The sequence below is a fragment of the Trachurus japonicus genome, chromosome 23 (genome assembly GCF_045865225.1).
Source record: "Trachurus japonicus isolate A0001 chromosome 23, Traja_1.0".
Lineage (NCBI taxonomy): Eukaryota > Metazoa > Chordata > Actinopteri > Carangiformes > Carangidae > Trachurus > Trachurus japonicus.
Genome location: NC_140929.1, coordinates 25,437,601 through 25,450,709, shown reverse-complemented (window position 1 = coordinate 25,450,709; position 13,109 = coordinate 25,437,601). Strand labels below are relative to the sequence as shown.

General features: G+C 43.2%; 1 protein-coding gene across 1 annotated transcript in view; it reads right to left on the bottom strand.

Moving 5' to 3' along the window:
• The window catches only part of LOC146963116 (copine-8), a 117,762-nt gene that overhangs the window by 70,425 nt on the left and 34,228 nt on the right, over positions 1 to 13,109 (bottom strand). Inside the window, exon 4 of the mRNA XM_085769751.1 lies at positions 11,898 to 12,001. Within this exon, the coding sequence (XP_085625877.1) occupies positions 11,898 to 12,001 (104 nt within the window). The remainder of the gene's footprint in view (positions 1 to 11,897; positions 12,002 to 13,109) is intronic.

Genomic DNA, 13,109 nt, shown 5'->3' with positions numbered 1-13,109 from the left:
CAAAACTCGTTCATTTCGCCAATATTTTGTTATGATACACTAGTGCTATTCCCCTCCGAGCCCGTGGTGGCATGTTATCAACATCCGGGGTCTCTAGGTTGACCTACTAACCTCTTTTCTGGATGATGTCATCTCCGACCGCTGCCCGGCTCATTCTGATAATAATCATTCTGCTTTGGCATTCAGGTCCATTTTTATCTCAACTAGCCAGAGCTTTAGTGAGTCCAGGCTGCGGAGAGGAAGCCTGTGGAAGCTGAACTTCATCCAGCTGCTCATTTTGTTCTGACAAGTCAGAAACACGCAGAAACGAACCATAGCATTAGCCGTAGCAAGTTAGCCGCGCCGGGCAGCGGTCGGAGATGACATCATCCAGATAAGAGGTTAGTAGTCAACCTACAGGCGCAGCATGTTGATAACATGCCACCCCGGGCTGGGAGGGGAATATCACTAGTGTATCATAACAAAATATTGGCGAAATGAACGAGTTTTGCAGCGGATAATGTGTTATTTAGAGGCTGCATTGCGTGCCCCGTGTTCTCGCATTATACGGATATACGCGCCGCTCCACTGGGGCTAATTTCGTCAAAACAACTCCAAATGACACCAAAGTTGTCTGGGTGAGTAAAATGATCTTATTTTATGCTAGAATAATAATAATAATAATGGATTACATTTATATAGCGCTTTTCTACCGTTACCCGATACCCAAAGCGCGTACAGTAACCATTATTCATTCATACCACATTCACACCGGTGGTCGTAAGCTACGTGTGTAGCCACAGCCGCCCTGGGGCAGACTGACGGAAGTGTGGCTGCCATTTCGCGCCAAACGGCCCCTCCGACCACCACCATGATCATTCATACGCATGCACACGAGGCAAGTTGGGTTAGGTGTCTTGCCCAAGGACACTTCGACAGAGACTGGGAGAGAGCGGGATTCGAACCGCCAACCCTCTGATTATTGGATTATTGGATTCTATGGGTATAACTCTCCTCCAATCGCGTACGCACGATGGCCCACTGAAATTTGCATGTACGTAGCCGGCCAGTAGGGCGCGCCTACCTTTCCCGCCCTTTTGCGGGTATATAAGCAGGTGCACCGCCAGCTGCCCTCATTCCACCAAACTTCAGCATAAGGCGAAAGAGCGGCAGGGCCCTAAGTAGAGGGCTCCGCCTGTGTTAATATAACTAGGGTTACAATATCGTAACCTTCGTTATATCTCACACAGGCTTCGCCCTCTACTGGACTCTATGGGTACAGTAGGCAAAGCCCGATCTATGTACTCCCTGCCGTGGGAGAGGCTCCGCCCACTGACCATACCAGCTACCGGTTAGGTACCGAGACCCAGTCAACACTTTCTTAATCTTAACCACCGTATGAAGTGATAACAGGTCCAACTTCATCCCAGTTAGCAGCACCTGGCTAGGCTGGGTGAGGTTGTGGTCTAGAGAAAAAGAAGTGAAGTCCGCACTCTGTATCAAGCTCCTCTGATGTTTATTGTGGAACGATCAACGTTTCGATCCCTGTGGATCTTCATCAGGATGATCACTCACTCTCTTGGCTGACATCAGAGCAAGAAGCAACGCTGTCTTGAACGACAACACCTTTAAAGCTGTACAGAAAAGAACATTGAATTTGAGCCCACTGTGGGTCCTAACATTAGTGTGATAACTCATCTATCAGACGATGTAGGCCAAACTTTGTGCAAAATTCTATTTTTGAGTAAATCCAGGATGAAAGTGTGGTATTTTTTTTTCACATTGGATAATGCAGGCGCACGGATTATACGTCAGCCTGCGCACTATTCATCAGCCACTGATATTGGATCCGTCATCCGTCATTCAAACGTCTGAGACAACACACACACACAGAGCTCGGTCTCGCCCCAAACATTGAATATCCCGCCCGCTTGATAACATGATTCGATGACAACGCCCCCTTGGTTTACTTTTCATTGAAGTTGTGTTGTTGTGGGAGGGAGAAGACAGAAAACAGCAGCGCTAGGCGCACCAGAAAGGCAGTCGATATGAGCTATAAGCATATTGGGCCTCATTCACCAATATCTTCTTAAGAACCTTCTTAGATTATTTCTTAAGTTGTTCTTAAGAGGTTCCTTAAGAAAACCCTACGTCAGATTCATCAACGCGTTCGTAAGCCTCAGAATTGTTCGCAGCTGTGTTCTTATGCCATCTCCTCGTAAGTTGAGGGCGTGTGCCAGGTGAGTCTAATTAACATATGATTAGCATAGGTAACCGCCCCATCAATGCCCGTAAAAGGGCATGAGACTGCAGGGCCGTGTGCACACAGAACCCACAGGCACTGAGCAGAGAAGGTGAAGTGAGAAAGAAAGTTGAAATGCGCAAATGAAAATCTGGGAGGGAGCACCATGACTCCAAACGTAAAAAGAACTGAAGTAGTGAAGTGGTGCTACTGCGGCAGGAATGAAACAAAGAAAGAAACAAACAAAAGGCTTATATTTAGTTTATATTTTTATATTTATATTTAGGCTATATTTAGTAGCGTCAGCAGTGGATGCAGCTCTTCGGTTGTTATCAGAGAGACCACACTCTCACGTGTGCCATCATAAATATCATCATATTATCACATATAAAAAAAAACAGTTGTGTGTAGTGTGAACACTTACAGTAAGTGCACTGTTGCAGCCCGCAATTAGGAAAAAAAAAATCATATCGGCAGCTGTATGCCCCCCCCCCCCAAAAAAAGAGAAAAAAAAAACAACTGATATGAATTAAGTGTCTATAATGTTTTTTAAGAGACTGCAATGATTTGTCAATTATTATTATTAATATATATGATTATTAAAAACATCATAAAAGATAAGAAAATAATTCTTATTCAAATCATGTAATATCATACAACTGCAGAACAAAAGAAAATGCTATAATCGGTTATTTTTGCAGAAGTCTCAGCACCTAAAAGTGCGTAAGTATACTCCTGACTGTTCGTAGATTTTGTTCTTAGTTAAGAACAAATTCTGGATAAGAAAACATTCATGAATGCCACAATCTTCGTAAAAACTTCATAAGTAGGAGTTAAGAACAAATTTGTTCTTAAGAACGGTTCGTGAATGAGGCCCATTGTCTTTTTTTTTTAATTGATTGAGCATTATCGTCGTGTGTGTGTGTGTGTGTGTGTGTGTGGATGTTTGGATTTTGCAACAGGTACAATAGTAGACTGTTTCCACAAGTCAGGCACTTTCTGCTGAGACAAGGATAAATTAAAAATATAGTTAAAAATAAAGCCCAGCTGTTCAGCACAGTTTAGAAGTAGTCGGCTACTGATATTGTCAGGGCCTGCGCTTGTTCGTCTTTTACAGTGTTTAAAAGTTTTAACCACAGAATGAACATCAAAAAGAGGAGAAACTTGATTATTTGATTCCAGCGTTATGGCTTTCAATGATTTTATTTCATTATTAAAATCATGGACATCAAATCTACAATAGAATTTGTTTGGCTCTTGAGCCAGGCCGACCATAGACCTGATGCTGTCCCATGCTGAGCCCAAGTTATTATTGCTAAGCTTGTCTTCTAGTTTTCGTTTATAGGATAATTTAGCTGTCCTGATTTCCTTTTGTACAGACGTCAGCTCAGAAAAATTCCCCCGTTTAAAAGCTTGTTTCTTTTTGTTTAATAGCCCTTTAAGATGTCTGCTCACCCAGGGTTTACTGTTTGGATATGTCTTTATAGTCTTAACTGGAACCACAATGTCCTCACAATAAGTAATCCATGAGTTTGTTAATGTCACTAGAGGATCCGATGAACTCCTCCCAGGCTGTGCTATCAAGACAGCCCTGGAGAGTCAGTGTGGCCTCTTCTGACCACACTTTGATGTTTCTGGTTGTCACCTTCCCCCTTTGAAGACATGTTCGGTATGATGGAACCAAGTGAACACAGTTATGGTCAGCTGAGCCAAGGGGGGGTAGTGGAATTGATTTGTACGCATTTTTAATGGACCCATAACACTTGTCCAGGATCCTGTCTTTTCTGGTGGGACAGGACATGTACTGATAAAAACTCCTGAGGGACTTGACCAGAGAACAGTGGTTAAATCACCTAAAACCAGATTAGGAGCGTCAGGAGATAAGGACTGGATTTTCTGCACAGTCTGAGAGATGAGCTCTGATGCGTTTTTTTTCGTTTGCTTTTGGATGAACATAAACGACAGTCACAAAAATCTGCGGGAATTCTTGTGGCAAATACTTTGGGCACATGGACAAAGAAAGCAGCTCCACATCCTTGGTACAAAGTCTCTCTCTTACTAGAACAGTTTTACACCAGCGCTCATTTGATAGTTTTGATAGCAGGTCCTGAATTTCCCCCTCGAGGAACTCTATCTCTTGTTGAGAGGATAGATTTATCTCTCGTATACCCCTGAACGCTGGGGGGAGCCCGCAGAACTGGAGAGAATATCCTAGTCTGAGGGTCCTGTCCAGCCAGTCTGTCAGTACACAGCTGCTCCGCCATGCTTCGTAAAAACACGTGAGAGGGCGTGCAGACAGCTGTGGAGCGGCTTTTAGAAAGTTGTGGTACACAATTTGGGCCCTCTCCGCTGCCAAACCCGTCATAAACGGGAGTTCGGCTGGGGGGCCCTCTGTGAAAGGGCTGAGTCGTCCCTGAACGCACCAGGCCCGTTGTCCGAGCTCACGGGGCCGTTCGTGAACGCATGTTGTCCGAGCCGGCGTGGTGTCACCTGAACGCACCGCCGCCGCCCGGCATTTCACAGTCATGGCGTCCCTGCTGCTGTTAGATCCACCCGTGGAAATAACAGTCACAGGACTAGAGCGGCTGTTTACCGGAGAGACAGCTCGTGTTAGCCCGGCCGCTTCACTGTAGCGGTGCGAGTTAAACGAGCGAGAGACCAGCTGACCTGAGGCAACCGTCACATTGTCCGGAAACACAGCCCTGCCGCGCTGATGTAAGCGATGATTACCTTCACCGTTGCAGCCGCCGGCTTGGCCGTGACAGTCATCGTTCGTCAGCCAGTCAGCGCGCTGAGCCGGACCGACCGACGAAGTGACATGGTGTCGGCTAGCAGCGCACGGGGCTAACGGTGTGGTCGCTACAACCAGTGGGGAGCGATCATGAATGAAATTTTGATTTTTTTTTCTGGGGGGGGGGGGTCGCTGTTCTACTTGTGAAGATAACCCAAAATTTAAAAGGCCTGCAATGAAGAAAATTTAAGGCTAATATCTTTTGTATAGTTTTATTCATGAAGAAACTCAGAATTCCTTTGCTGCTGTTTTACTGTAACTATCAGCACCAACATAAAAATGAGTTCCAACTGTGAGAAATTACTGATTACAAGCGTGATCATTGGTGGATGGAGGCTTCAGACTCCTCCTCGTCTCATTGCGGCGGCGAGTCTGCAGCAAAGGCTGAGGCGGGTCTGGTCGGCAACGCTCCATGGCGTCCTCTTCCTCCATGGCGTCGTCCTCTGACTCCCGCTCCTCCTCCTCACTGCCATCAGGAGACAGCGTGAGAAGAGCTTCATCGGCGGTGAAGTAGTCGGCTCGCTGCTGGCGGCGAACCTGGGGGATGTCTCGGCAGCACGGGCAGGCCGGGCACTGCTCCAGCCCGGCGGTGGCGTGCTTCCTCCCGAGACACTCAAAGCAGAGAAGATGCGGGTCTGCCGGGGCGATGATGCCGTTAGGGCAGGCCGGGCAGGGGCATTGTTCCTGAAGCGGCGACTCCATCCTTGGAGCTATGAAAGTGGGCACTCGCCAACGCTGGAAGTAAAAGGAATGAGGGCAGCTGGCCGCGCACCTGCTTATATACCCGTAAAAGGGCAGGAAAGGTAGGCACGCCCTACTAGCCGGCTATGTATTGGGCCATCGCGCGTATATGATTGGAGGAGAGTTACACCCATAGAGTCCAGTAGAGGGCGAAGCCTGTGTGAGATATAAAAGTCTTTCATTTGTCTTGAGGTATGTCTGTCCACATAACGCTGCCACACGTCAAGTGAGATGACATCACAAGTATGTGCTGTGACAGATCAACCAGCTGAGATACGGGAACACTAGTCTATGAATGCAAACACTTGCAAAACTATGCAATGATCTACTGACACGTGCCCTAAAACGTGACCTGATTTCCATTTTGTACTTGAAAGGACAGTGAGTATTAAAAGTGTTTCTTTCCTCTTGTTACAGTTACAGTATTGTTCTCTCTTTCCCTCTCTCTCGCAAGCGAACACACACAAACATTCACACATGCAGACACACTAAACTCTTCTTCGCTGTGTAACTTTCAGATCCCAGTTGGGTTGTCAGTGTGGCTCCCTGGTTCATATATTATAATATAATTAATCTCCATCTAATGAAATAAAGCCACTGAAATCCCCTCCTTAATTCAATGAGAAATGTGATCTGAGTGCAAATTGAGAAAGAGAATACCGTCACCTACTGTACAGACAGTCTGGTGCTTTAATAATGTCTGTCTCTTCTAGCTCACAGGAACCCAAAGGAAGTTGGAGGTGTACCATATAATACTGTTATATGGTACTGTACTATACATACTGTATATATAGGCCTATATATATATATATATATATATATATATATATATATGTGTGTGTGTGTACAGTATATATAGAGTTCAAACTTTTGTGCATCAGACACCACCAACCCCAAAACTTTCCTGGTCCATTCCAAATCCCAGCTAATGCTAATCCCAGTGGCAATTCTGCAAGAGACCTGGTACAGTCAGATAGGCAGGTTTGGCTTTTCTAATTTGCGGCTAATTTGGAGTAAGTACTTTGCTGTGTTCAAGCCAATGCCATGAACCTGCCAAATATAAGCATTAAAAGTAATACTGGACCAATGCCAATCCCTTGCTTAGTGAGTAGATGTGGACAAACAAAGCTGTCATACCATAATGTTGGTGTCTGGTGGCGTCAAGGTATAAGAGGAGGGTTTGTCTTTGCTTAACCTTTGGAAAAAGACTTAGTAATCTTTACATGAGTGCAGTAAACTATCCCAGATGGTGACATGATGTTTCAGACAAATCTCCATTTCACATTTCTCTCATTACATTAACTACATAACTACAGGTGGTATGGATGATGTTTATTGAATGACTCTTGAATTGTACAATTTACATAACTTTCTCTGAGTTTGTGTATCGTCAGGCAGTCAGGCAGACGACCGTCCGCAAACCAACCGGATGTCATTTTACTCAACGAGAGAAAGACGGTAAAAAAGTGGGTCAGGTAAACAATACGTGCTGGCGGACCACTTGTTTACATAGAGGCTTGTTTATCCTGTTACATGCAGCGTCTGTTGTCTGTCCGACGTCTGCCCCATTTCACGTGAATGCAACATCAAGAATACGTTACGATATGCAACCGCACCGCTAGATGGGGGGAATTCCTACATACTGGGGCTTTAAGAGTAATTAAGAGCTAAAAAAAAAACAGACAAACACTGGCTTGTGCTAAATTAATAGGGAATAAATAAAACCTTTTGATAAAAGCTACTTGTTTATAGCTTTAGAATTAAAGAGGTACAGTACTCGTCCGGTCGCTTTTCTGCTGTTTTGCTAACCCTCCTCCTGGCCATGTGCATTTGTTACACCGAAGCTGACGAGAAATCAATCAATAGGGAGTACATAATGTTATTTATCATATACAATTTTACGACGTGTCGATTTGTGTAGTTAAAGCAGAAGTAAGTGATCTGGTCGTTTTGGCTAACTTCTTGTCAGCCGATGGAGTTAGCAGTCCCCGCCCTCGTCCCTACGTCACCACATTCACGTGCATCCCTTGGCTGCAAACACAGCCCTTCATGCCGTTCTCTCTCCTCATTGGATAAAGGTTGTAGGATACAAGGAAAGTTTTCTCCTCGGCTTACAGCAGAGCAGAGTGACTGACAGACCCGTGTTTCGGACCAAACACTCTATGTAAGTGATTGCTGTCAGAAGATATAACTATTTAAGACTTATATTAACACAAACATTCCGCTTACCTCTGCTTTAAATTTGTCATAGAGATTATGGGTTAGGGGGCGTGTTTGTCAGGCTTGGGGAGTAACGGACTACATGTAACGGCGTTACGTAATCAGGATACAAAAAAGGGTAACTGTAGTCCGTTACAAGTACAGAAAAAAAAAACGTAATCAGATTACCGGTACATTTGATAAAAACGGAGATTACTTGGCTGATTACTTCACAGTTTAAAAATCAACCACAGGCTATAGAGCGGTCGTAGAAGCCACTCGCCGTCTCGCTGTATTTCAGAGAAGCTTATGCCTCTTGTCAGGCCATCATTGTAAATAAGAACTTGTTCTTAATTGATTCTGCCTGGTTAAATAAAGGTTAAATTAAAAAAAAAATAAAAAAATTGTTGCTTCGGTTTGAGTGTGGATTAATTGTTAACGGTTTGTTGTGTAGCTAATGTGAGCGGTGGTCCAGTATCACGATCCTGTTTCTTATGAGTTGGGTTTTACTGTAATAACAGCTGAACTGTGTACTGTAAGTTAGATGGCGTGGATTGTGATGAGAAGGTGTTGCAATACATACACACTTTAAGACTTATCTGTGCAAAGTGTAAACCATTGTTTACCTCAAACCTGTTTGTTGTGACCCCCCCCCCCCAAACTCGTGGTTTGTGCCGGCGGCTGTCACTAATGTTGATAAAGTGATGATTTACAATCGAGAGTTTATCCATTGTGTTTTATTTTGAAATTTAGCGGATTCTCTGTGCGTTTCATTTCCTGTTTCCTCTGCGTGGATTGATGCGTGATGGCTGCGTGACTGAATTTGCATGTTTGGTATTAAAGTAATCCAATAGTAACTAAATGTAATCCGTTACATTACTTTAATTTTGTGGTACTTAGAGTAAGTTACTAATTACATTTTCTAACAGGTAACTTGTAATTGTACTGGAATACATTTTTAAAGTAACCCTCCCAACCCTGGTGTTTGTGTCGTGGTGCACAGAGACAAGAGCTGGGACATCGGGGCGGCGGCCCCGATTTTGCAATGTTGTTTTTCAGCCAAGAGATGCAATAAGTGACACCCACAGTGGAAGGCAGAGAGCCTCCATTGTCCCTTGTAACAAGTTAAGCCATTTATTAAATCATTACAATTACTCCAAAGCTGTTTAATTAAAGGTTGAATATGTAGAATATTTATTAAAAAGCTATATTTAAAAAAAAAAAAAAAAAATACATCCATGGGGCGTTTTGAGGGGTACAGAATGAAAGTATTGCTTTTCCATAAAAATTTTTTTTTTTGTCTGAATTAATATTTTTAAATTTTTTTGACGGGCTCGACAATGACTTTCTGTCACGTTCTGTTTACATTCGTGCCTGCCCGTAGCCGACACGTGGCTCAATTCTCCGCTGTTTCCTGCCTCCTCCCGGTCGTATGCGCTTGTTTCCAACCAAGCCTTTTTAATAATCAATCGGTGGATCAATGGATTATCATATACATGTTAGGATGGGTCTATTTGTGTAGTCTTATCTGTCATAAACACGTTTACTGTCGCGGACTCCTGGTGCCACCAAGCTCCTTTTTTTTTTTTTTTTTTTTCTCAACTTGACGAGAGCAGTGACAGCGGAGGCTCTGAGCGCAGGTTTGGTTTTCAGCAGAGAGCCTCCACTCTCCCTGTAACAAGCTACAAGTCATTTATTATGCTGTTAATGACGGTGAAAATGAAACATAAGGTAAATATCCTGCATAGTTCTCCTCCTCTGCTGTCCTCTGATCAGAGCGGAGCCCCTAGCAACGGCCCGTTTTACCTAGCAACGGTCTGGCAATCGACTGCTGGAATTCTTTTTCTGTTGTCGTTCTGGTAATTCTACATATTCAACCTTTAGGTAAAAATGTAGCATAGTTAAGCTACAAATCCTGCATAGTTCCTCTTTAAATAATTATGAACTCTGATTACTCCTAATTTTGCAGGAGACATCTGGGCTTATTCTGGGGTCACATTATGGAGTTATTTTTGTCTCATTAATATCTGTAAACGCACAGAAGGTGATGTACAAATGTTCCTTGGTTTGCACACGTGTTTTGCTATCCACAAAGGGTGATCTACAAATGTTCCTTGGTTTGCACACGTGTTTTGCTATCCACAAATACAAATTTCTAATTTGTAACTTGTATTTTGGTTTTTACAAATAAATGTGTATTTGTAAATATATTGTATATTTGTAAATGTATAATTTTCCATTTGTAAAAACAAAAAAGCCATTTGTAAAACCGAAAATTCTGTCTGTGAAGTGTGACTCTTCATTTGTGGATCACCAATCACACACACGCATCTCTTTCCGCAATGACGTATTTCTGAGACAATCCTGCCGAGATCCACACAGAATCCACAAACTCACAGCTGCTGATTCACAAAGGGCCGCTCTCCTCACCAGGAGGGGCAGTGTTGGCGAGTAGCTGAATGAAAACTAACGAAGAAGACTGCTATTGGTTTATCTCGAGAAATTATTTTAATTCCCACTGTTAATGCGTCACTTTATTAAGTTTTAATGTTTTTTCATGCGATAAAGTAACTGTTAAGACCCCCAATATGCGGTTAGTTTATCCAAATGACGCCTCTTTGGAAGTTTGCTCCGCCGTTCGCGGAGCAGTGAAGCTCCATCTGTGGAGCAGCTAAGCTAACTAGGCTACCACCGGACGAGCGGTCTATCACAGAGGCTACCGCCGGGCTGCTGTGGTGGTCGGCCGGCTAACCTCCGCTGTCATCCAGGTCTCCCCCGGCTCGTTTTTTCCCCCGGAATGATGAAGCTGGTTAGCCAGCCCACCGCAGCAGCCCGGCTGCTGTTTAGATCTGATTAGATGTTTAGATGTTAGACTGTTTAGATCCCCAATATGTGGTTATTTTTATACAAATGACGCCTGTTTGGAAGTTTGCTCCGCCGTTAGCCTAGTTAGCTGCTAACTAGGCTACCACCGGACGAGCGGTCTATCACAGAGGCTGACAGCGGAGGTTAGCCGGCCGACCACCACAGCAGCCCGGCGGTAGCCTCTGTGATAGACCGCTCGTCCGGTGGTAGCCTAGTTAGCTTAGCTGCTCCACAGATGGAGCTTCACTGCTCCGCGAACGGCGGAGCAAACTTCCAAAGAGGCGTCATTTGGATAAACTAACCGCATATTGGGGGTCTTAACAGTTACTTTATTGCATGAAAAAACATTAAAACTTAATAAAGTGACGCATTAACAGTGGGAATTAAAATAATTTCTCGAGATAAACCAATAGCAGTCTTCTTCGTTAGTTTTCATCCAGCTCCTCGCCAACACTGCCCCTCCTGGTGAGGAGAGCGGCCCTTTGTGAATCAGCAGCTGTGAGTTTGTGGATTCTGTGTGGATCTCGGCAGGATTGTCTCAGAAATACGTCATTGCGGAAAGAGATGCGTGTGTGTGATTGGTGATCCACAAATGCAGAGTCACACTTCACAGACAGAATTTTCGGTTTTACAAATGGCTTTTTTGTTTTTACAAATGGAAAATTATACATTTACAAATATACAATATATTTACAAATACACATTTATTTGTAAAAACCAAAATACAAGTTACAAATTAGAAATTTGTATTTGTGGATAGCAAAACACGTGTGCAAACCAAGGAACATTTGTAGATCACCCTTTGTGGATAGCAAAACACGTGTGCAAACCAAGGAACATTTGTAGATCACCTTCTGTGCGTTTACAGATATTAATGAGACAAAAATAACTCCATATCACATGGACACCAAATCCAACTAATAATGTCAAAGCATTCCTGCACAGAGTGAATGAAAGATCAACTCCAGCATCTGGATTGCCATTTGACCTTTACAACATCTGGTGCCAGACCAAGTATTAATCTCTGCAAATATCAATATTGCAATGACACACACAGACACAGACGTAAACCTTACTTACAAGTCAAATCGGAGGTTCTGTCGCTCTTCGAAGAAGTAGTCCAAAATGAATTTCCGCACAAAGTCTGGGTTTAGCGTGTTGTCTATCACCTCTGTTCTCCCAAACTAGACAAAGAAAGATTAAATACAGATAAGAACACCTCTTGAAGAAATTGTAAGGCACACATTTTTTCTTCTGTGTATTTCTGCTTTTCAAAAAAAGATGCCCCTTTGATGCCCCACATTTGCATAATCTAGGAAAGTGTCCCAAAAGTATTGTGAATCTTGTCATTTTAATATTTCTGCAACTCACCAAACATGAAAGCTTTTCTACAAATCAATGTTTACAAGCGCTCTGTGAAGTGATTCCTGTGAATAACTAATCACCAGCAGGTTTTCCTCAGGAGACGCATCAGGGGAGAAGCTGGTTACAGGAGATTATGTACAGCTTTAGAGTAATGAATGCAGAGTAGCTGAAGGATCGAGTCAATGGGGGTCAGGTAGGTCCAGGTTTGGTATTTAACTCAGCTTGTTAATAATGCATGCAGATGATGGACTACTCAGAACTCTGAATAACTGGCAGTGATTGGGCCTGCACAATTTGCCCCCTTATTTACATTCATGAATATTCATTATAGTGAAACATACTGCATGGTGATTGCAGTTCAGTCATACATGTTCACAGACAAGTTATTGGTTATCTTCTCCTGCACAAACAAAGAAGGTTTCTCATCATAATAAGTGCAGCTTAATCAATGAAATTGTGTAATTCAATTACATTGTCTAAAGCAGCTTGTCTGTCAGCTTTAATAATGGACTGAATGTCATCAACATAGAAAGGAAGTATGGACACATTTAACATAGTGCAAACATGTAAACCTCACTGTAGCCAAATTCAATACTGTAATTCAAAGCAGCTAATCCCCATTTGTATTATGTGTACTATATGTCTTACCCAGGCTTGTAGTGTGGCTTGTTGTGCTGGTAATGTGGTCTTACAGTTAGTCAGCCACATTGTTGCAGAAAGAACTCTCTATGGGGTGGACTGGATCCCAGAAGATAAATCCTCACCAACATGTTTTTCACATATATGCAGCGTATCAAAAATAACTTCTTTTTTTACAGTGTGTAGACAACACACAGAAAAGTTATTTAAGGTGAAAAATTAAATCACCTTATGTCCTAAATCATGATCTGTATACAGAACTGCTGTACTTCCAGGTCTCTCCAGGCT